Source organism: Rhineura floridana, chromosome 1 (assembly GCF_030035675.1).
Source record: "Rhineura floridana isolate rRhiFlo1 chromosome 1, rRhiFlo1.hap2, whole genome shotgun sequence".
Taxonomy (NCBI): domain Eukaryota; kingdom Metazoa; phylum Chordata; class Lepidosauria; order Squamata; family Rhineuridae; genus Rhineura; species Rhineura floridana.
Window position 1 is genome coordinate 74,030,177 of NC_084480.1, and position 22,990 is coordinate 74,053,166.

Genomic DNA, 22,990 nt, shown 5'->3' on the forward strand with positions numbered 1-22,990 from the left:
TAGATTATTGGTGTTAATTATGATTATCTTACTGGGGCTATGCATGCTTTGGGATATCAGGAACTGCACACGCAGCAGCACAAATTGTCAATGTGGGGATTCTGGGGTTTTCAAAATATGATGTCCAAACTAACCTGCAAATATATTTCAATCAGGCAACAATATTCTAAAAAAAGAAAAGGGGACTCCAAGCTCATCATGCTCTTGAAACCACAGAGGATCTCCCAATTTCCAAAACAGTATCTTTATTTCAATCATCAAGATCTAGTAAATAAGGGAATAAGACAATAGATTGGAACTTACACACACAGCCAGAATGTGTAATCATGGACAACTTGCTAAATTTCCATACTTCATTTTCATTAGCAAAATATGATGAAACATTTCATATTGATTCAAGGTTGAGTCATACCTACAGTATATACATGAACCTTCTGCTCAGTTCAGCACATGTACGTCTGATTCCAACTCCATAAAAAGCTCAATCTGGAAAGTACAACTATCTATTCAATACAGCCTACCTCTTACCTACTATCCTTCCCTAAGAGACTTGCTAGAGCTTTTGCACCAAAATCATGCAAGGGAGAACTGGCAACCTAGGGCCATATGTCTAGAGTTTGGCATATTGATAAGCGATAAGATGACAGCTTTAAGTTTACTTTTTAATCTGCTTAACCACTTGTTTGCTCATTTATTTTTTCCCACATTGTATTATCACACATATAGATTTGGGACTTCTTTCTATCCCTAAAGAGGTCCATTCATTTGAACAGAAAAGACATTCTATACAACATATCACCAGGCACTGCAGAAAGAACTCCTGACAGAAGTATTTATTTACATACAACCATGACAAGTCAATTTAAGCTGGTTTAAAAATTAACTTGTTGACCAGAGTAGACGCCAGTTTAAAATATGACTGGAAAATGGTTACAAACAGGGGAACATTTACCATTGGAAAACTACTGTTGTGCTTTTACTCACCGTCTGGTGACTTCGGTCACAGTAACGCAGTCCAAAGTAATCTATCTCCACAAGGTTTAAATGCTCGAATACGTAGCCTAGGACAACCGACCCTTTCGTTGACTTCTGTGGGAAAGAATGTACAGAGCCTTTTCATACAAGTGTTCATTCTTTTGTCAGCTGCACAGTGGTATTCATGCATTCAGCCAGCTTTGTATACCAGAGATGATTGTTTTATTAGAAACAAGCTTACTGATATTTTAACTAAAATCTCAATGATGTGTTTGTGTAATGTTCTCTTTAGTCATTTTGTGGAAATATGGTTGCATTTTACTAATCGTCAATGTGTTCAGCTTTATATATTTAAGCTATCAAAGTACCCTTCTGTGATCTGCAGCAGTTCTGCACTGACCATCTGGATTTGCATAAATTTATTTAAAGCTTTGTCATTCCAGATCCAAAAACGGAAGGGGGGAAACGGTCAGTAGCCCAACTCCAAGTTTTCCTATAGCATTAAAGAAATGCTAAGATGGATCACAAATTAACCACTTTGTCAGCACAAAGTCACACATAACTATTTTATGAATACACTACAGGCATGTTACACATGCATTGCTGGCCGATATCTCTGAGGCTAATCTTTATTATGAAAGTGCCAAAATGTCAACTGGAACATTTCCAGTTATCATTGTTTAGATGGTTAGCTGCTGTTTGTCTTTGTTTTTTAAGTTGTACGTGATTATGGAGAACTTAAATCATGAGTACTGACACAACCAAGGATTCTAAGCCTAAGAACTAGGTACTAAAAACTGAAGTCTCCATTACTGCCCTTTGATCCTCCCAAACAGTCCCTCCCAATACTACTATTGCTGCTGCCACTTCTCTCTACTGTCCAAAACAGGCCTCTATATTGCATACAATTTGCCCTTCCCACTTGCCCCCAGTACAACTGACACTTCTTCCAGCCTCCCAACAGTACTCATGATTAAGGGGAAGAACATAGGAAGAGCCTGATGGATTTGGCCAAAGGCCCATCAAGTCTAGCACTCTGTTCTCACAGTGGGCAACCAAATTCCTATGGGAAGCCTGCAAACAGGACCTGAGGACAACTGCATTTACCCCACCTGTGCATTCACCCCACCCCACCCTACCAGCAATCTAGTATTCTAAGGCATACTGCCTCCAGCAGACGAAGTAGAACATAGCCGTCATGGCTAGTAGTGGCCATATTCCCCATGAATTTGCTTAATCCTCTTTTAAAGACATCCAAGTTGGTAGCCATCACTACATCTTGTGGAAGTGAATTCCATCCTTTGCACTGTGTACTTTCTTTTGTCTGACCTGAATCATCGAATATTCAGCTTTATTGGATGAAGACAGTATTATGAGAGGGAGAGAAAAATTTCTTATCATCAACTTTCTCCACACCATGCACTATTTTATACACTTCTATCATGGTAATCCTTCCTAGGGACTGACTATCTTGGATCCCCCCGACTGACATTTCTTCTCCTTTCTTCTCATCTGGCATAACAATGCTGAGGAAAGGAGAATGTCTCCATCAGCAAAAAAATGAGCTGTTGACTGGGCACAATATGATCAAGAAATCCAGTCCATGGGTTTCAGTGTGTAAAATAGGGGAGTATCAAACCAGATATGGCTGTTCATTCTTTTTTACTTTGATAGTAGTAGTGTGTTTTTAAGATACTTATGGTTAGCAATTGTCCCTGATAAATGAAAAAGCAGAATAGTTATCCTGGCTTGCAACTTATCAGCTAAACAATGCATTCCACCCCAGTTACCCTGGGATCTTGAAGTATGAACTTTTAAAAAATCTAGAACACTACTGTGTTGTGTTCAGCGTGCCAAGAACATGAAGATGCTCGAAGACAAAAAGGGGGAAAATGTTATGAATCTTTATTTTAGTCCATAATCATGGGATAATTTATTTTAGTTCAATTTCTTAGCTCAGTGTTACTCAAGAGTTAGGTACTTTCACTGCTACCTAACACAAATATATTTTCAAAATATCTGTACCCAGGGCCAAGTCTGTTGAACAGGAATTTGATAAATCATTACTGCATAACTTTCACACAGGAACTACACTAGCACCTCATATTTTAAACATCTGCAGTGATGTTCAGCAACTCCATTTGATCTGTAACTCCATGGTAAAATTCATGAAATGCTGACATAGCCCATTTTCTATCAAATCATGTATTTGACATAGTAGGCTCATACCTACAAGGCATAACAAATCAATGCTGGATCACTTCCTACCATGTGATAAACTGTTGTTGTTTACATTGTTAATAATTGAACTAAAGAAATAAAGTAGTTCAGTATACTTCCCCACACATAATACCTAAATCTAAGTACATCTATTTTTAATAGACTACGAACCGGAGATGGGCGGATCAGTCTATCTCCAGTCCATATTAATCTTGCATGAGTTTATTCATAAGTCCATTCTGTTCTACTTCCACACTGATCTGTGATTTTTAAAAAGAATATTCAGTATGAAAATTTATATTTAAATATTTTATCACAAAATATATAAAACATATTTTATCGCAATGTACACACTGCTAATTGTATTTTATCTAAATATATATTAATGTTTTTGAACCAAGAACTGTATTACAAAGTTTGGAGAAGTGTGAAATACAAAGGATAAATATGTTTCAATCTGCACAATAGTCTAGGTGGTGTGGATCAGGTCAGTTTACACCAGAAATCACAGAAATAAAATTTCTCAAGAATCCCTATCACCAGACAGAAGAATAGTTTTATAATATGTTAAGAAATTACTTTCTATGACAAACAAACAAACAAAACAGACTAAATGCAAAACTCCATCAGACAAAGCCAGAGAAAGAGAGGGAGTAGGGGCTGGGAGTGCGTAATCCAGACTTGAAACTTACACAGTCTATTTCATACTAAGATTAAATTTGCTAGAGGCTTGCATTCTTAGAGGGAACAAGGTTGTTTGAAATGCCATCAGTAATGCTTTCAAGAACGAACAAAGAATTGTTCAAAATGAGTCATAAGGCCATGCTTTACAGTAACAAGACTATAAACTAGAAAGGCAGGTTTCTACCGGTTTCATAATATGACAGCTAGAACCTTCAGAAAAGATCTAGTTTTCTTTTGACAGAAATGAAATTGTACCATTAAAACACCGCAACATGCTTAAAATCTGTTTAAAAGTCTTTTATAAAACCCTAAAACCAGTCTGATAATGCAAGTTTAAATGTTTCTGAGTATTTATGATACACACAAAACATAAACATGACAAACCCTAAATCTGTAGACATAAGTCGCTTTAACAGATGCAAGGCCAAAAATTTGACAAGTGCAAATTTCATATCAAACACTAAAAATACACACACACAAAAGCAGCTGCTAACTCAGGGAAGAGTTTAAAAGTATACTAACCTGTTAGAGTGAAGCACCAGTAAAGGCCTGGGAACACAAATCTGTTTTTAAACGACACCGAGATGTTACGAAAGTTGGCACTCACCTAAGCTCCATTTTCAGTGCTTCCTTGGCTATTTATCTTCTAAAACAGAGATGAGGAACCTGCAGCCCTCCAGATATTGGAAGCTAGAATCCAACATCTGGAGGGCCATAAATTTCCCATCCCTGTTCTAAAGTCAGCCTTCAACAGAATCTACAAAAGTCCTCTAGTCAGCTGATGTGATCTTTTCCTTTGTCAGCATAGGCAGCATAGCCCCACCACACCTGGGAGCCAGATACTATACAGTCCACAACCCATGCAATTATCAGCAGTATTGAAAATGGAAATGGACTGCCTCCAAGTTGATTCCAACTTATGGCGACCCTATGAATAGGGTTTTCATGGTAAGCGATATTCAGAGGATGTTTACCATTGCCTTCCTCTGAGGCTGAGAGGCAGTGAGGTCACCCAGTGAGCTTCATGGCTGTGTGGGGATTCAAAACCTGGTCTCCCAGGTCATAAACCCAACACTCTAACCACTACACCACACTGCTGTCTATCAGCAGTACTACCCCCCCTCTAAATTAATCCAAGGCAGAAGCAGCACTAATTGCAGAGTAATTGCATTATCTACCTTATAAGTATGTCTGAGGATTTACCTGCCTGCACTGGCAAGGGCAGGAGTATGTCTACATCAGTGCAAGAGATCAGTCTTGTGCCTTGCACCGTAAAATATATGGCTTAACCCATTAATCCCTATTCCCAACTAGGAAAACTCGATCTCAGTACATAGAATTAAGCTGCTTTTGCTCATTTCATTCCTTGTTACACTTCTCCCTCTTCCCCTCTCCCTCCCCTCTTCTGCCCCTCCCCCTCCCCCCACCGGGGCCAAGGTATTTCTCCTCCTCTCTTCTCTGGGGTGGAGACTTTGTTTGTTTGTTTGTTTATGTTATTCTGCAAAATGCCATCTACATAAATAATATTTTTGCTCAAACTAGTTCCTTTTTGGAGATCCAAATCATATCAATCGTATGTAGGGCTACAGTTGTTAGATTTTTTATTTATTTATTTATTTATTTGATTTATTTGTCGCCCATCTGGCTGGTTGTCCAGCCACTCTGGGCGACGTACAGAATAAAAACATACAAATACATTACAATCTCAACAGTAGTAATAAACCTAACCCACCCCAAAAGCCTGTCTGAAGAGCCAGGTCTTCAAGGCCTGGCGGAAGCTCATCATAGCAGGGGCGTGACGGAGATCATTTGGGAGGGAATTCCACAAAGTGGGGGCCACAACAGAAAAAGCCCTCTCCCTAGTCCTCACCAGTCTAGCTGTTTTAACTGGTGGGATAGAGAGGAGGCCTTTTGAGGCTGATCTTGTTGTGCGGCATCCTTGATGAAGCTGGAGGCACTCTTTCAGATAAACTGGGCCAAGACAGTATAGGATTTTAAAGGTCAAAACCAACACCTTGAATTGGGCCTGGAAAATAACCGGCAACCAGTGCAACTCCTTCAGCATTGGAGTGATGTGATGTCGCTGGCGGCTGCCTTTGATCAGGCGAGCCGCCGCATTCTGTACCAGTTGCAGCTTCTGGACCATTTTCAAGGGTAACCCCACGCAGAGTGCATTACAGTAGTCTAGGCAAGAGGAGACAAGGGCATGTACCACCGATGGGAGCAGATGGTTGGGAAGGTAGGGGCGCAGCCTCCGTATCAGATGGAGTTGATACAGCGCTGCCTGGCTCACAGCCGAGACCTGAGCCTCCATGGACAGCTGGGAGTTGAGAATGACCCCCAGGCTGAGGACCTGGTCTTTCAGGGGCAGTTGTACCCCATTGAGGACCAGGTCAACATCCCCCAACCTTCCCTTGTGTCCCACGAACAGTACCTCAGTTTTGTCAGGGTTCAGCCTCAGCTTATTCCTTCCCATCCAGCCACTCACTGACTCCTGGCACTTGGACAGGGTTTCTACAGCCCTCCTCATATCATCCACCAAGGTGACCAAGGCCGTTTCAGTCCCATGTCTAGGCCTGAAGCCTGATTGAAATGGATCCAGATAATCCACTTCCTCCAAGTGCGCTTGCAACTGCTGTGCCACCACCCGCTCAACCGCCTTGCCCAAGAATGGCAGATTTGAGACTGGGTGAAAGTTGTTCAAATCTTGTGGATCCAAGGAGGGCTTCTTTAGAATCGGTTTTATTACTGCCTCCTTGAGGGCTGATGGTATTGCTCCCTCTTCCAGGGACATATTTACCACCGCCTTGATCCCCTCACCCAGTCTATCCTTGCAGCTCATAATGAGCCACGACGGGCAAGGATCGAGTAAGCAAGTGGTTGGATTTAAGGCTGAAAGCACCTTGTCCACTTCATCAGAAGGAAGAAGTCAAAACCGATCTCACACCACCAGAGCACCTCTGGCTCACTCACTGTGTCCACAGTGCACGGATAGACCTTCCAGATTTAAGTCTCTAAGTAGGTATAAACCAAGTCAATGTTACAGATTTGGAGCATACCCATAGCTCTTGCTATGATGAAACTTTATGCCCTAAACATTTAGGCATATAAAACTAGCTGATCCAAGAGGCTGATAACAAGGTTAGACCACAACTTGGAGAATACACGTTCAAGCAAAGAGCTTTCATTTAATATTGGCTAATATTGCAAATATTTACAAAGGCAAAGAGCTAGAGCTTAATTAGCTGGATACATGTTCAAGCGGGGAATATAAACTAATAGACATTAATATGTATAGATGTTAACAAAGGAAGCTGCAGTATAAACACATTCATGATTAGAATCTGCTTAACATACTGAGCAGAAGCGTTCAATTCAGGTCTGGGGGCCTAATATGGCCCTTCAGGCCTATCTATCTGGCCACTGAGACTCTCCCCAGGCCATACCACCTCCACAGCCACACACCCTCTCTCCAAGCCACACCCCTTACTAGCTTTGCATCCTCTTTGAGTGTTTTTGCCTGGCTGAAATGTGTCCTTGAACTTGAATAATGCTTCTTTCTTGTCTGGATGGTGATGAGAAGTGGTCTGCAAGTGTGTGTTGAAATTAGCTCAATGGTAAAATTTACATCTGTTGCTCTGCCCACTTTTGTCTCTGACTCCACTCACCACAGGCATGTGGCCTCCAGAAGACTGCCTAAAAGAAAATACAGCCCTCAGGCTGAAAAAAATTCCCAACCCCCAACTTTCTAGATTGTAATTCTTTTGGGGTAGGGACTCTTCTCTCATTCTTTGTAAAGCACAATGTATATTGGTGGCACAACATATATTGAATACTAAAACAAATAAAGCTAAGGGGTTGGCTCTAGACAGGAGTCATCAGCCTATATCTACCTTGTATCATTCTGCTCCCCACTAAAATTCAGTGTCTAGACTGGGTCTCATCCTGTAGTACTGTATAATTTAATAGAAGTTCCAAGTGCTTCTATGCCAATTTTGTTTCTATCTGTTTTCCCTTTAAACACAAGCTCAGTTGTTTGATACAAAGACCCCTGTAAATCAGAACCTACCTGAATGCCTGTATCCTAAGATGTATCACAATTTGATTTCCTTAAGGAGTTGCTTAACATAAACGTGCCCTATAATTTCTGAACCACATAAAATTATTTTGCTCAAAAAGGACAGGACAGTGCTGACAACCTTCTGTCTTTTAAAAGCCGATATGAAAATATTGGTGGGTACAAATGTACATTACTTTACTAAAGAGCCTACTGTAGAAGCACACTTGAGCCATTCAGGGAATACCAACTGAGCTGAGCCACAAGCTATATTTACAAAAACCTCACCTTTTTTTTTTTTTTGCAACTTTTTATCAGGCCACTGTCATAAGGTGTTTGCGTACTAAAAGAATACACACCCCACACAGAGAGAGTTTTATTTCAAGCAACAACAAAATATCACCAGATCTCTCTTACTAGAAAAAAGTACAGTAACAATAATTCTGCAGGCAGAAAAGAACCTTAACAAAAAATATCCCTGAACAATTCTACTCCCTCTTCAGATGCAAAATATTAGCGGACCTATGAAAGAGTTTCCAGTTACAATCCAAAGATGCTTCAGGTACACTGAAGGACTTGTTCACCCCAGTTGAAAAAAATTTTTTTTACTTATTTACTGCAGCAAGGCACCATGTCAAGTCATTTTGAAAGTTCCCTCATTTTCAAAAGAGTCCATATGTCAGAGAGGACTGCTGTTTTTGAAAACCAAACGTCCAAATCCTCCTGGGGCACATGAAAGTAGTGGCACAGTTCTGAGAATCTAGGCCTCAATAGCAGGCAGCTTGCTAAATATTTTTACTGTGAAATTACAATTACTCTCAGATCCATCTAAAGTACTACGGTACTTTTAATTAATCAACCAGAACCTTAGTTCACTTAAGATTTTTGAACAGTTAACCTCTTGTAATCATATACAGGATTTCTTTATTCACAGTGTTAATGAAAATGCATTACCCTCCAGCATTCAGTCCAATAGACTCTTGAGGTTAATTAACAAAATGCTCCAGGCAAATGTATTCTTTATTAAAGTGGATTAGGGTTTGCTATATTCCTTAAAACTTATTAGTTATTTGTATATATATATTTGATTCAACAGATATAGGAGTTCTAAAAACATCAACACACATAGCAATGAAATACTACCATTGTTTAAGTAGGCGCTACAGCTGTGTAATGCCAAGAGGCTCAAACACCCATTGATGGTAGAAGAACAAACAAACAAACATTGGGAGCCACCTCTGCTTTTAATTATTATTAGAGACTTTTGTTTTCAGTAGCCTGTCCCTGAAAACACTGTACGCCTGACGTGTTTTTCTTGGAATAAGTTGCAAATACCACTGACTCAGCACCTTGCTATGTGGACAGGCCAAAATATTTGGGAATGTTTTTACACAGAATAATCACATTGGAAACAGTTCAACTGCATTATTTGCCAAGGAACCCTAAGAATATTTACTGTGACCATTTACTGATAAACCATCACTTTCCACCATATATACTAAACCCAATTTCTGCAGTACATACACACAAAATCCCTGGTTACTTCAAGATCATTTTTTTTGCTACCTTATGATCCTATTTTACATCACCCTTTCCTTTCCAACACACCTTAACACTTAACAGAAATTACATAGGTTCAATTGCTCCCTCAACCAATTGTGTTTATTAAAAACATACAGCCCTTGCACATGCAACTGAAGATGGGATAGTATATCTGCACAGGAAGCATGCAGATCATTTCAGGCCGGCAAAGAACAAAAATGTAAGAGAAGACTGATGTCCACATGACTTCTTCAAGCAACACCAGTGGGAGGTAGCAGGCAGGTGGAGCTGTGTAGCATGCAGATACCAGAAGGCAGTGTCTGGGAAATGTCCACACTGCAGATCTCCCACTGGTGTTTGTATTTTTCATCACAAGCTTGGCAAAGGAACAGAGCGACAACAGTTTAATGCGAGCCTTGTCTTGCTTGAACCCTTCCACACACTCTAATTGTCCTCCTCTGTCTTATCACTAGCCATACTGCTTCATATTGGCTCTTTCTCACCACCAGCAGAAGAAAAGTTCAAGAGAAAGATCAAATCTCCCTTTCTATTTGGAGTTCATCCTGCCAAGTTAATTGCTAGCTCCAAATTACCAAAGCACAGGTAGTAGCAAACTAAGTCATGAATTAAAATTCTCAATCCTGTTTTAATCATGAAGGTACCTAAACACTCGGTGCTATGGTGTAGATTTGCTTTTTTTCCCCCAGGATGCAACATATTAATCTTTTTGTTGGTACTGCATTCACAGATGCACAGCACAGTGCTACATGTGTGTTATTTGTCAGAGGGGTGTTTTGGAAACCAAAGTTCGAATCCCCACTTAGCCATGAAGCTCACTGGGTGACCTTGAGCAAGTCATGGCCTCTCAGCTTAACCTACCTCACAGGGTTGTTGTGGGGATTCAGTGAGAACTATGTACGCTACCTTGAGCTCCTTGAAGAAAAGATGGGATATAAATGCAATAAATAAATACATAAATAAATAAGCAACTAGAGAATGTTTCAATCAACATTCTAAACAGATTTAAACTAGCACATTTTAGAACACTTTGATAACTTTAGCCTCCTTTCCTTTAATTATCTGTTACGTTTAATTACTTTTGCTTATACTTGTTAAAAGTAAACAGCAGAACAATATTATTGTTACTCTATAACACTTCTCGAGATCCTCCATGACGCAGAGTGGTAAGCGGCGGTAACTCAGCCAAAGCTCTGCTCACGGCCGGAGTTCAATTCCAACGGAAGGAGGAAGTCGAATCTCCGGTAAAAGGGGTCGAGGTCCACTCAGCCTTCCATCCATCCGTGGTCCGTAAAATGAGTACCCGGCATATGCTGAGGGGTAAAGAAAGGCCGGGGAAGGAACTGGCAATCCCACCCCATATATACGGTCTGCCTAGTAAATGTCGCAAGACGTCACCCTAAGAGTCGGAAACAACTCGCACTATAAGTGTGGGGACACCTTTACCTTTTTTATAACACTTCTCTGTGTTACTAAATCAAGTATATCAAGGAGCCTTTCTCCACAAGGGCAGATTTAAAGGTGGATCAAGACTTCTCAAAAGTTAAGCAAGGGCACCTACATATGGAACAAAAAATATAAAATGTATAATATATACTTGACATGAGTGAATTAAAATGGACGGGAATGGGACATTTTCAATCAGGCAACTACAAAACATTTTATGCAGGAAATGAGAAATTAAGAAGAAAAGGGGTTGCTTTGATAGAGAGGAATGATGTACGAAAAGCAATTGGGAGCTATAAAGCTAGGTCTGAGCTAGTTGTATCAATGAGATTTAACAGGAAACCTATTAACATAACCATCATCCAAGTTCTGCTGGTGATTTTCCTGTGGTTGAATGTGGTGTAACACAATACTGGAAAAGAATCTGGCTTATTTAATCTCTAAACTGCCACGTGTCATTTTTTTTAGTCCGTCTTTCAAGGTCTGTACAGTTCTTTCTGATAGGCCATTGGAAGATAGGTGATGTGGAGCAATTCTTACATGCTTGATGTGGTTTTTCTCCAAACATTCTTGGAAAATTACACCTGTAAATTGTGGCCCATTATCACTTACCACTACTTCTGACAATCCAAAAGTAGAAAAAGACAGGCGGAGTTTATCGACAGTTGCTTCAGCAATAGTGGCTTGTTCTCTCTCAGCAGACCCTGAAGGGGCATGTGATCTGATTGTATTGACAAAACATCTGCCATATAAATATGAATGGAATTTCTTTACTGCAAAAACCACTGCTAACCCTTCACGTTCTAGCTGTGAGTAGCTTTTTTCTGCGGGGGCTAGGGATCTTGATGCATAACTAATGGGATACTCTGATCTATCAGGCATTCGGTGGGCTAACACTGCTCCCACTCCATATGGAGAAGCATCACAAGACAAGAGAAGTTCTTTAAGACTGTCATAATGAATAAGGAGCATGGATGACTTCAACAAGGTCTTTGCTGCTGCAAAAGCTCTTGCCTGCTCTTGACCCCAATGGAATCTTATCCCTTTTCATAAAAGTCTATGTAATGGTGCCAATACTGTTGCCAAGTTAGGTAAGAATTTGCCATAATAGTTTAGCAACCCAAAAAGAACTTCCGTTCTGAAACTGACTTTGGTGCAGGTGCCTCAGTAATGGCACATACCTTCTCTTCCACAGGATGTATGCATTAATTTTGTGTCCCAGATACACAACTTCTGGGGCCTGGAAAATGCATTTTTCTTTCTTGAGACGCATGCCTGCAATTGACAGTTTTGACAGTACTTTGTCTAGGTTCTGCAAATGTGCTGCCTCTGTTGTTCCTGTAATCAGAATATCATCAAGATACAGACATGCAGCATACCCTGGAACAAATTGTCCATAGCCTTTTGAAACATTCCAGGGGCAACAAAAATGCCAGAAGGGAGCTGATTGTAATGAAACAGTCCTTTATTAGTATTTATTGTTATATACTGTTTTGAACTTTCCTCAAGAGGAATCTGAACGTACGCTTCACTTAAGTCAATTTTTGTGAAAGTTTTTCCTCCAGCCAGCGTGGCATATAGATCTTCAGTTCTAGGAATGGGGTATGTGTCCAGCTGTGCTACACAGTTCACAGTGACTTTATAGTCTCCACAAATCCTTACAGTACCATCTGGTTTCAATACAGGGGCAATTGGAGCAGCCCACTCAGAGAACTGATGCAGTAATTATCAAACTGTTGCCGTAATATCCCATGCAAGTAGAGTAATGCTCAAGATTCTACAACAAAGGCTCTTACCATATATGGAGCGAGAAATGCCAGACATCCAAGCTGGATTTAGAAAGGGAAGAGGCACCAGAGATCATATCGCAAACATACATTGGATAATGGAACAGACCAAGGAATTTCAGAAGAACCCTGTGCTTTATAGATTACAGCAAAGCCTTTGATTGTGTAGATCATGAAAAACTATGGAATGCCTTAAAAGAAATGGGGGTGGCACAGCATCTGATTGTCCTGATGTGCAACCTATACTCTGGACAAGAGGCTACTGTAAGGACAGAATATGGAGAAACCGACTGGTTCCCCATCGGAAAAGGTGTGAGACAGGGTTGTATTTTATCATCCTATTTGTTTAATCTGTACGCAGAACATATCATATGGAAAGCAGGATTAGACCAAGATGAAGGAGGTGTGAAAACTGGAGGGAGAAATATCAATAATTTAAGATATGCAGACGATACCATACTCTTAGCAGAAAACATTTATGATTTGAAATGAATGCTGATGAAAGTTAAAGAGGAAAGCACAAAAGCAGGACTACAGCTGAACATCAAAAAGACTAAAGTAATAACAACAGTAGATTTATGTAACTTTAAAGTTGACAATGAGGACATTGAACTTGTCAAGGAATATCAATACCTTGGCGCAGTCATTAACCAAAATGGAGACAATAGTCAAGAAATTAGAAGAAGGCTAGGACTGAGGAGGGCAGCTATGAGAGAACTAGAAAAGGCCCTCAATCACTGAACACTGAAGTCAGGATCATTCAAACTATGGTATTCCCAATCTCTATGTATGGATGTGAAAGTTGCACAGTGAAAAAAGTGGATAAGAGAAAAATCAACTCATTTGAAATGTGGTGTTGGAGGAGAGGTTTGAGCATACCATAGACTGCGAGAAAGCCAAATAATTGGGTGCTTGCAATATATGCAAGTCTTGCCTGCCCATCTACCCTAGGGTGGAAGAAAATGAAGCAGGAAGTTTGTTTACTTTTCACTCAAACATCTTTTCAAATAGCTCACAGTGTCATGTTATTACAGCAGACAAGTGGGGGGGGCTTTCAACCACATTCTTTTATATCTCTAATCTAAGGGAACAAGGTTATAGTCCTTCAACTCAGTCAACAAAGTGACATACCATTTGCTTATCAAAATTTGTATCCAATATGCCTGATGTGCAGCAGCTTTATTAAAAGAGACAGTAACTTCCTCATAAGCATTATAACTCCTCATCATGCAAAACATAATGAGCTACCATAGCTACAACTGAAATGATTACATTAGTCTTAAATGTAATCACAGACTGCCAAAAACAGCCATTGTTGTTCCATTGTAAATTGGAAGACATAACCATTGTTCAGAAGACTGTTAAATAAGGAAGGAAGCAAATACAGGTGGAACTCAGTTACATCATGCATAAGAAAATATATTCTGTATACTTAGTTTTTTAAAAACTAAATACAGAGTATCATGTATGCTTTTAAAGAGTTTCCAATTGTACTTTAACTAAGTATAAATTCACTGCTTTACCCCTATGAAGTTTACTGGAAAGAAGTTATGCAGCAAATAAGTTTGTAATTTGTGAGGCAATTGGGGCAAGGACAGGAGAAAAAAGTGAAATGAGCACATTTCTTCAGAAAATTCATTATACAGTACCTAAACATACTGGTCTACAATCTGTAAGTTTCTGCATTTATAATGTATTCCCTCATCATAGGGAAGAAATTAAAACCTTATGAAAGGCATAACAACAGTGCATGATTTCTATTCATACCACTGAGCAGTCAGAAATGTCAAACCAATTATAAAACTGTGGAAGTAAAACTTGAGGAGAAAATACAGTAGTGGCTCAAAACAGAGAAAAATTAATTCAAGCATGCTCTTCTGCCTCAACTGCTGTGCAGAGAACCCTTCAAATTAAATGGAGAATTAAACGGGTGATGCCAATATGACTTTAAACTAAAACTTTAAAACAAAGCTGATCACTTTTTTATTACCATATGCTAACAAATTATATAGCCCTACAATCTGAATGAACTGATGTAATAAATTATAAAAATATTTTCTTGTTGACAATAAACTTCCATCGTGTGACTTAAATAAGAGACTAAGATAAGAAGCATTTTCTAAGAAAACAAAATGTAAAAGCAGTATGAAACAATAACATAAAATCTGCTGGTACGGTTAACAGCTTTTTAAAGATACTCTTCAACCTCTTTGTAAATTTAAAAAACATATTGTGCCATTAACATACATATACCAATCAGAAAAGCATAATAGTGCAATAATCATGAACTGTGAATTACTGCTAAATATAAATCTCACACACCTTGCAACCATATCACATGCTACCTGAGCAGCTTAATCACATTCACCGTATTTCATAACTGTATGTATGGTGATGCTGCTGCTATTTTCTGTCATAGAGTATTTTCTGTCATTGCATCTTGGCATCAGCAGTGTCAGTCCCTACCAGTCCCTACCAGCTTTTCTTGATATTCCAGGCACACTCAACCAAGGGCTGGATCAACTCAACACCTTGGTCTACTAGGAAAAGGCATAGTTTGGATATTCCTACCATCAGCTTCCAAACAGCATTTAAGTAGGCAATGTTCATCATATTTCAGGGAAGGGGGACACCATTGGCTACTGCTTAATCATATGCTTGGAAATGAACGTAGAGACCATAGTGTCAAAATTGTCCACACCATCTTGTTTTCTTGTAATAAAGAATGATTTCAGACTTGGAATCTTGGGCTGAGTTTGCTGCATCATTATGCATTGAAGAGAATCACACTCCTTCCTTTCTTTGGCATACAACTTACAAGAGCCAGATATTTCTGAAAACCAAAAATGTTGCTGTAGACATTTCTAGAACAGAGAAGAGGATGTATCTGAAGTCCCTTGGACTGAGAGTATCTGTTTTAAATCTGGTGCTGGCTGGTTGTATTTACAGATGCCTCTGGCATCTCAATGACCCCAAAAGCCAATTGTGTGCAAATTTTGCACAAATTGATAGCTATAATAGCTATAGTTTTGCTGGGTCAAAAGAAATGGTCTAACTGGGGGGTGGGGAAGTGTTTAACAATTCAAGCTGGTAAAGGACCGTGAGGTACTAGTGATCCCAATACCATTTATTGGTGAAATTAAGGGAAGTGAATGATTATCTATTATGGAAATAGGCAAAGTATTTTTTCCCCACCCTTTATGTTCCTTTCTCACATGAAATGGACAGAACAGGTTCTGGGTTAGGCATCTGTGACCATGACAAATGAATTATAGCTTTAACAAACATAATTTTGCAGTGTCTTTGACTCCTAGCACATTTTGTGCATAGTTTTCACAGTCATTCCATAAGATTAGAACCAACCCTAAAAGCCATAAGAGTAAAAACATCAATTTTTAACTAAATTAAGGAAAAGATGGCTGAAACGCCAGAAGACAATTATCACCATATCATGTTTGAGAACCACCTGGTACATGGAATTGTGGAAGACCGACCATTTTTTTCAATGCTGTCAGGAAAAAACAAAGCCAATTATGTTGGCAACATCACAAGAAATTGCTATGAAATTCAACCACACAGTCGATTAAATCCCAGATTGGCATGCAAAGATGAGTCCTGTGTTTCCAGGACAACAAGTTCTCAATTTGTATGTATTTTTTCTATTTTGTGTATCTTCTCATATGTGCCTGGCTCAAAAGATTCTAGATTGTCTGAATGTAGCTAGGGGCAATCTAGCTGCACAGGAACACATGAAAGTGAGTGTTTTCGACCATAACCTTCTATATAGACATGGACACAGGAGGAGCCACTGTTCAGCTAGAGTGGTGCCTTAATGCTAAATCTTTCTTCAATTCTAACCAGTTAGCCCCACTGTACCACCTTTTAATCAGCCACAAGAAACCTGAGATTTCAGGTGTCTCCTTCCAGAAGTACTTGACCCGCATTGGCAGACAGTCTTTTCTTTTGTATTCACCGGGAAATTGACCTTTCAAGGACTATCCCAATGCAGGTAAAACTGCTCGTGCACAAGCTTATAATCGCCTTCACAGGCCAGAATTCAAAGAGTTTCCTTTCCCTGAGGTCTCCAACATTCCTTTTCTGCTCTCTGAGTTCTGGCCACCTTCCATAGGGTCCCACTCCCCACAAACCCCCTCTGAAGTTTTGTTCTTCACTGCTTTCAACCTCTTTCTTTCCCCCTTCTCTCATCACAGTTTGTGAGCTTCTGGCTGGCTGGCTGTCCTTGCGCTCCTGGATCATTATCCCTTGCTCAGAAGGAACATCAAGAAGGATTGGTAGCAATTCTCTCTCTAAATCTCCATATCCTTGCTTTTCTAAGTTTTAATGTAAACTTCCAGTCCCTCCTCTTCTTCAGAAGCTAAATTTCCACCATACAATTGCATCATAATTCACCCTGATTTTTTTGTTTGCCTCTTCCTTCTTGGGAAGCCTTCAACAGTTAAACCTTTAATTGCTATTTTGTCATATTGTTCTCAATAAAACACTTATCTGATCTCATCGCTGTTGCTCCCCAGAGTACCTTACATGGGCACTCCACTATCTTGATTAATGAACCCAATTACTCACACTTGTCTTCCTTATGTTTCGGTAAAAATGTCCTAGTTCCAGGACAGACATAGGAAAATAGGAAGTTGTTTTATACTGACTCAGATCATTGGTCCAGTTAGTTCAGTATTGTCTACACTGACTTGCAGCAGCTCTCTAGGGTTTCAGACAGAGTTTCTCCCAGCCCTACCTGGAGATGCCAGGGACTGATCTCCATGCAAAGCAGATATTCTACCACTGAACTACAGCCCTTCTCCTCTCCCCTGGAAAAGACTCAGGACTGCAGTGGGGAAATCCTCTCCAGTCATTCATGTTCTGGAACAGCTTATTCCCTGAACATGGAGTAGTTTGCAGATGTGTGTAGCGAAATCAAGATTGATTTGGTTTAAATCATGATTTAAATTGCTTCTCTGAAAGGCTCAATTGTAATGATTTAAATCAAGTTTAAGTCACTAGTGAGGAAGATTTTATTTAATCTTTTTTGTAGAAGTACATCATTGTTTAATATAACCTTGGTACATATTCAGAGATGTAGGTTTCATTAGAAACCAAGCAAGCAATTATTCTGAATTGTTTTGAGATTAATTTTAATCAAAAATGGGATAATAATTTGGTCATTTTAGTACTAAAACAGAATGAACTTGTGAAGTCATTCAGGAGATGAACCAGCTCCAACTGTTCAATTAATCATGATATTTTTGTCATGATGTGTCAGAATCACCACCACCAAACAGACTTTTAAATTGAACTAATAAGATTGTTTATTCTTCTGGTTAGTTTTTTTCTTCAACCAACAACAACATGAACAAAACATGCACATGGATTTTTGAATGGTTAACTATTTCAGTTCTTAGATAAATGTACAGTTCTTTAAAAAATAAAATTTAGGCAGTTTCAACCAAGTCAACATGAGAAACTTAAAGAAAATGGGTGGTACAGTTAACTCAGTCTTCTTCACCTTTGTCTTCCTTGGTCATCACTTGGAAAAGAAATACAAACTTTCCTGCTTTTTCAGTTCCCAATTCATTTCTCAATTTAGAATGAATTAGTCCAATCTATACCTGCAGAAGAGGCTACTGCTGTTAAGAACTGGATTACCACTTCAGTGATCTACTCCTTGTTCAGATCTATTTCATCTCCCCCAAATTCTCTATTCATTGACCTTCTCTATCTTTACATTTAGAGACAATGCACAGAGAGAGAGAGAGAGAGAGAGAGAGAGAGAGAGAGAGAGAGAGAGAGAGAGAACTTCATGTACACCACCTGCAGAATAGGACTGATCAGGTTATCTCCCATCTCCATAAACTGTTGTTAACACATTCAAAGAATGCAATTAGAAGTTGTATAATTAATATTTGTGATAATATCTTTGACCTAGGCTCTTGTTTTTACTAAATGTTTTAATAAAATTTTGAAATCTGATTTAATTAAAAATCTGATTTAATGAAAAAAACACAATTTAAAATCTGATTTTTTACATTTTTATTAAAAATCATTGATTTTTATTAACCCTGAGAGAAACACTTGTCCCAAGCAAGTAGGCTAAGTGTCTTACAGTGAATTCTCAAATAATATCTGACAGCATTGGTTACGGTCTTAAAATGGCATTGCCTCTATGAACCTAGATGTATGGATTTTTAAATAAGCAGTATCGGGAGAAGACCCACAAAGACAAGATGGATAACATGAGTCTCACTACCATTCAATGAAAACTATGGGTTCAGCAAAGACACAAACATCATTTGAAAGGCAAGTCCCTCCCATTTCTCCTATCTTCTGCAAAGAACTGCATTTACATTGGGCATTTTTCATACACACCAAACAGTCTTGCTCTGAGTTGCAAATATTTCCTTTGCCAAGGGAAAAACCTGACAAGTGGGAAAGAAGCATACATACAGAGCATTCCCTACAAATTTAAATGATCTGACATATGCAAATAGGCCTTTGAGAGAGGAACAGCCTTACCTACATAATCCACTGTATCTACTTTCTAAAGACCTACTTCCTGCAGGCAAACTTCAGCAGGTTCCTTCCACATAATGCTTTTACAAGCAGAAGCAGAGAGAAAAGCCACCAGACCTCATTATGCCAGGAGCTTACTTATGAAGCTTGCCTTTTATTCTGCAGCTGGTATTGGCAGCTCGAAAGGATACAAGATAGTTTTTTCAAAAACAGACAAAGATACAGGATTCTGCTTCAAGTTCTTTCAGCATATTTAGCCATTGTCAATTGCTTCTCTTAGACCAAAAACTGGCAGCACAGTTGATATTCCAGATTACTTCACACTCTTGCTTCTTTTTCTCTTGAAGAAATAAAGCATAGTGCACCACGAGTTATCTGTGTCATAGGCTAAAAAACAAACTCAGTACCTTTTAAAGATTTTATATTTTCCAAGGCCTCTGCTTTTATACCCCTTGTTTGTATACTCTTCCAAATATTATTAGTTTCAGTTGGTTTATGGGCAATCCTGATTCTTATTCATTTCAACACACAGCAGAATAGAGAAGAACAGGAAAAAAGGCTTTCTTTATTTTTTAGAGAAAGAATGTCCTAGGATTTGTTTACATCCAAGCAGCATCTGTGTATGTTTGTTTGTCCGTGTTTGAGTCACAGTGTTCATATATAAGGACATTACCAGCATGTGTAGGTTTGTAAATAAATGGTGCTGATAGGGTCCCCTGAAGTATGGCCAACAATAGAACCCCTACATCCTTAACACAGTCCTTGTTTAGGGGAAACATCCACAGTTTTACCACCTGGCTTCAAGAACATCTCATAATCACGACTATCCCCAGATTGAGAATTTAGGAAAAGCTGTCACAGAAGGGTTTCTTACCCCACACCTTCAGTGAACACCTTCACAATTGCTCTATATTTAGCTTGGGTCTCATCCCTGATGATCAGAATCCATGCTTGAAATGGGATTTTATCCTTTCCATAATAGGTCTCAAGAACTGATTCCAAAACATAATGTCCTGTCCACATAATAAAATGAATAAAGGGAGGGAGAAGAGTTTTGCAGGTAGATAGACAAGGAAGGCCAGCAAGGTACCGTTTGCAATTTCAAAAATATCACTTCCATAATAGTAATTTCCAAGTTAGTAATATTCTGGAGGGTAATTACTTAGCATGATGCTTGCAGCCCTGGAGTCAGTACAGCTTTCCATCTGAGCAACTGGAAACAACTAAACTTGATCATGAGAATAAATCTACTTAAACACACATAAAAAAATGGGAACTGGCCTTAAGGCTCTATCACAAATCAGCTGCAGCACGAATTATGTACAACTCCAAACACCTACACAAATCGCAGCCCAGTTCATCCTGTCTCTCTAACAAGGGCAGATATTTGATTATAATGAGAAGAAAACTGCTATAATATTGGTTCTTCTTTTCAATGTAGATCAGATAAGAGAACAGATGACTAAGAATTAACTTTCAAGGCAGAGGCTGAAAAGATATATAGAATGCAAAATACTCAATTTTACTCTTTTGTTACTGATGCTGTTTAAGAGTTGTATCTGTGTTGAAAATCGGTGCAGTTAAACTTAACCCCATTTCGACATCAGAATCAAGTCCAAAGAGCACATTAATACCAACATGGCTTAATTAAAAGTAGATTTTTACCATGTTAGAAGAGAAGCAGCTGCTACTAGCACTGAAAAAAGAAATGTTTGCCTGTAAGCTATGCTCTCTAGTACTGTATTGTGGGAACTAATTAAAATCTGCTTTCAGACAGAAGCTTCTTGACAATCAAAGCTATCTGTTGTGTTTATTCAGTAATATTGAATTTATAATCCTCTCCGTAGGATTACAAGTGAATGAAATTGTTACTACGGAAAAAAACTGTGGTGCCAAAGTAATAAGGAATATTCTCTATGTGCATACTATGAATTTCTTTCGACTTTGCTTTCCATTTTCCCCATGATGAAAAGCAAAAACAAAAACAAAAAAGATCAAATTTTGTTCTCACTTGTCTGCAAGTAGATACAGGCTGTGAGACACACGGATCATTTTCTATCCTTTAAGCGCTACAAGCAAAAGGAAAATAGAATCATGAAGTACGTTTCTCTCCAAAACATATGAGACATTTGGAAAAAGGTTATTTGCCTGTTCACCTGTTCCATACCAGTTTTCAATCCTTATGGATCTACTGTTTTGACTTGCTCTTATTTTTACCAATATCTAGAAGCATTAGCCCCAGTATTGACTGCATCAGTATTTATCCTAATCTTCCATGATACTCTTGAGAACAGACAGAAGGTTTTCATTCTGGCACACGTCTACATTTCTCCTCCCATTACCAAAGGCCAGTGATGGGGAACTTGTATGTAGTTCTCCTGATATTGCTGGACTGAAATTCCCATAAGCCTCAGATAGCGCGGCCAATGGTCAGGGATGACAAGAATTGCTGTCCAGCAACATCTGGAAGACCACAGGTTAACCCCACCCCACCCTAGAATGGAGCTTTGTCAGCACTGCAGTCCACAAACAAAAAACTGATAGTAATATCACACAGGCTGTTAAGGAATGTGCAACAGAACATATTAAACATATCAGCTGTGTATGCCATCCCAAATCACAAAACATATTTTTATTTATTTATTTATTTTGTTCAATTTTTATACCGCCCAAAGCCCGAAGGCTCTCTGGGCGGTGGGAGTGGGAATATTATTCTCAACATTTTTTTTTAAATGCTCTTCGTGAGTCTCCATTACTACACAGACTCTCTTAATACCACAATTCAAGTGGTTTCAGATTCCATTAAGAGGGCTCTTTCAGGCGGGACTGGAAAGGGGGAGGGGGTTGAGGGCTCTACCAGCACAGTTGACATCTGTAAAGCGACAGGGTGACTGAATCCCTAATCTTAGCCATTTAGACTAGCAGATCTGCTGTGGATAGCACAGCTCAAACAAATGACTATTTCTCTGAATTAGTATGCATTTGTATGGCGTTTTCACATGCTTCTTTGTTTTAAGAAAAAGAATGTTAAGAAAAGAATGCTTAATGCATAACTGAAGAGTTGCATTTTGCAGAGTTTAGTCTTGTCATACTGCCAAGTCAAATGTTGCTGTTTAGTGAAATCTGTCTTGATCTGCATCGTGACTGAACACACCCAGCCTTTTCTAAATATTTTTGAAATAGCAACTTATTTGGCTTCCTTCCTAACTTTTAAGTGTTTTGAGTTTGTTTCTTTTAATGCCTACTGAAAAAGAAAATGCCTCTTTACATACCATTGGGCATGGTCCATCAAAATTGTGGTTGGGTGTCCTTTACTCCTCAATGGATCTTTGAACTAAACCTGTGCAAGCCCTATTGAAATTATTGAAATTAGTGGAACAACACTACTTTGATATATTGCCTTTACAGATGGGCAAAATATATGAATCAGGAGGAATGCAGACTTACCACAGAAGCATTTTTTTCTTGTACAAATTGCAGATGCTGCACCTGCCTAATATGTGCAAGAGTTACAAATGAAATACCATACAAATACAAAAAATGTGGACCTTTCTTTTTGCCTCCAAGTTGGAAAGCTCATGATTTTTTTTTTAAGTTTTCTTCTCTCCAACAGAGACTAAGAGATTATAGCACGGCCTGAAGCTTAATGGCTTTAGCATGTCCTAAGGAGGTACAGCACATGAATGGGTAAACTGTGGCCCTCCAGATGCTGCTGGACTACAACATATCATCTATG

The 22,990-nt window shown here is 39.0% G+C and overlaps 1 protein-coding gene across 7 annotated transcripts in view; it reads right to left on the reverse strand.

Moving 5' to 3' along the window:
* Positions 1-22,990, reverse strand: part of EPB41L4A (erythrocyte membrane protein band 4.1 like 4A) — a 160,282-nt gene that overhangs the window by 106,957 nt on the left and 30,335 nt on the right. For 3 of the 7 annotated variants that reach the window (XM_061623929.1, XM_061623940.1, XM_061623950.1), the window contains exon 3: positions 985-1,089. In XM_061623929.1, the coding sequence (XP_061479913.1) occupies positions 985-1,089 (105 nt within the window). Of the gene's footprint in view, positions 1-134; positions 265-984; positions 1,090-3,366; positions 3,456-22,990 lie in introns of those variants that run through there. The other 4 variants (XM_061623958.1, XM_061623969.1, XM_061623988.1 and 1 more) reach the window with 3 other exon arrangements.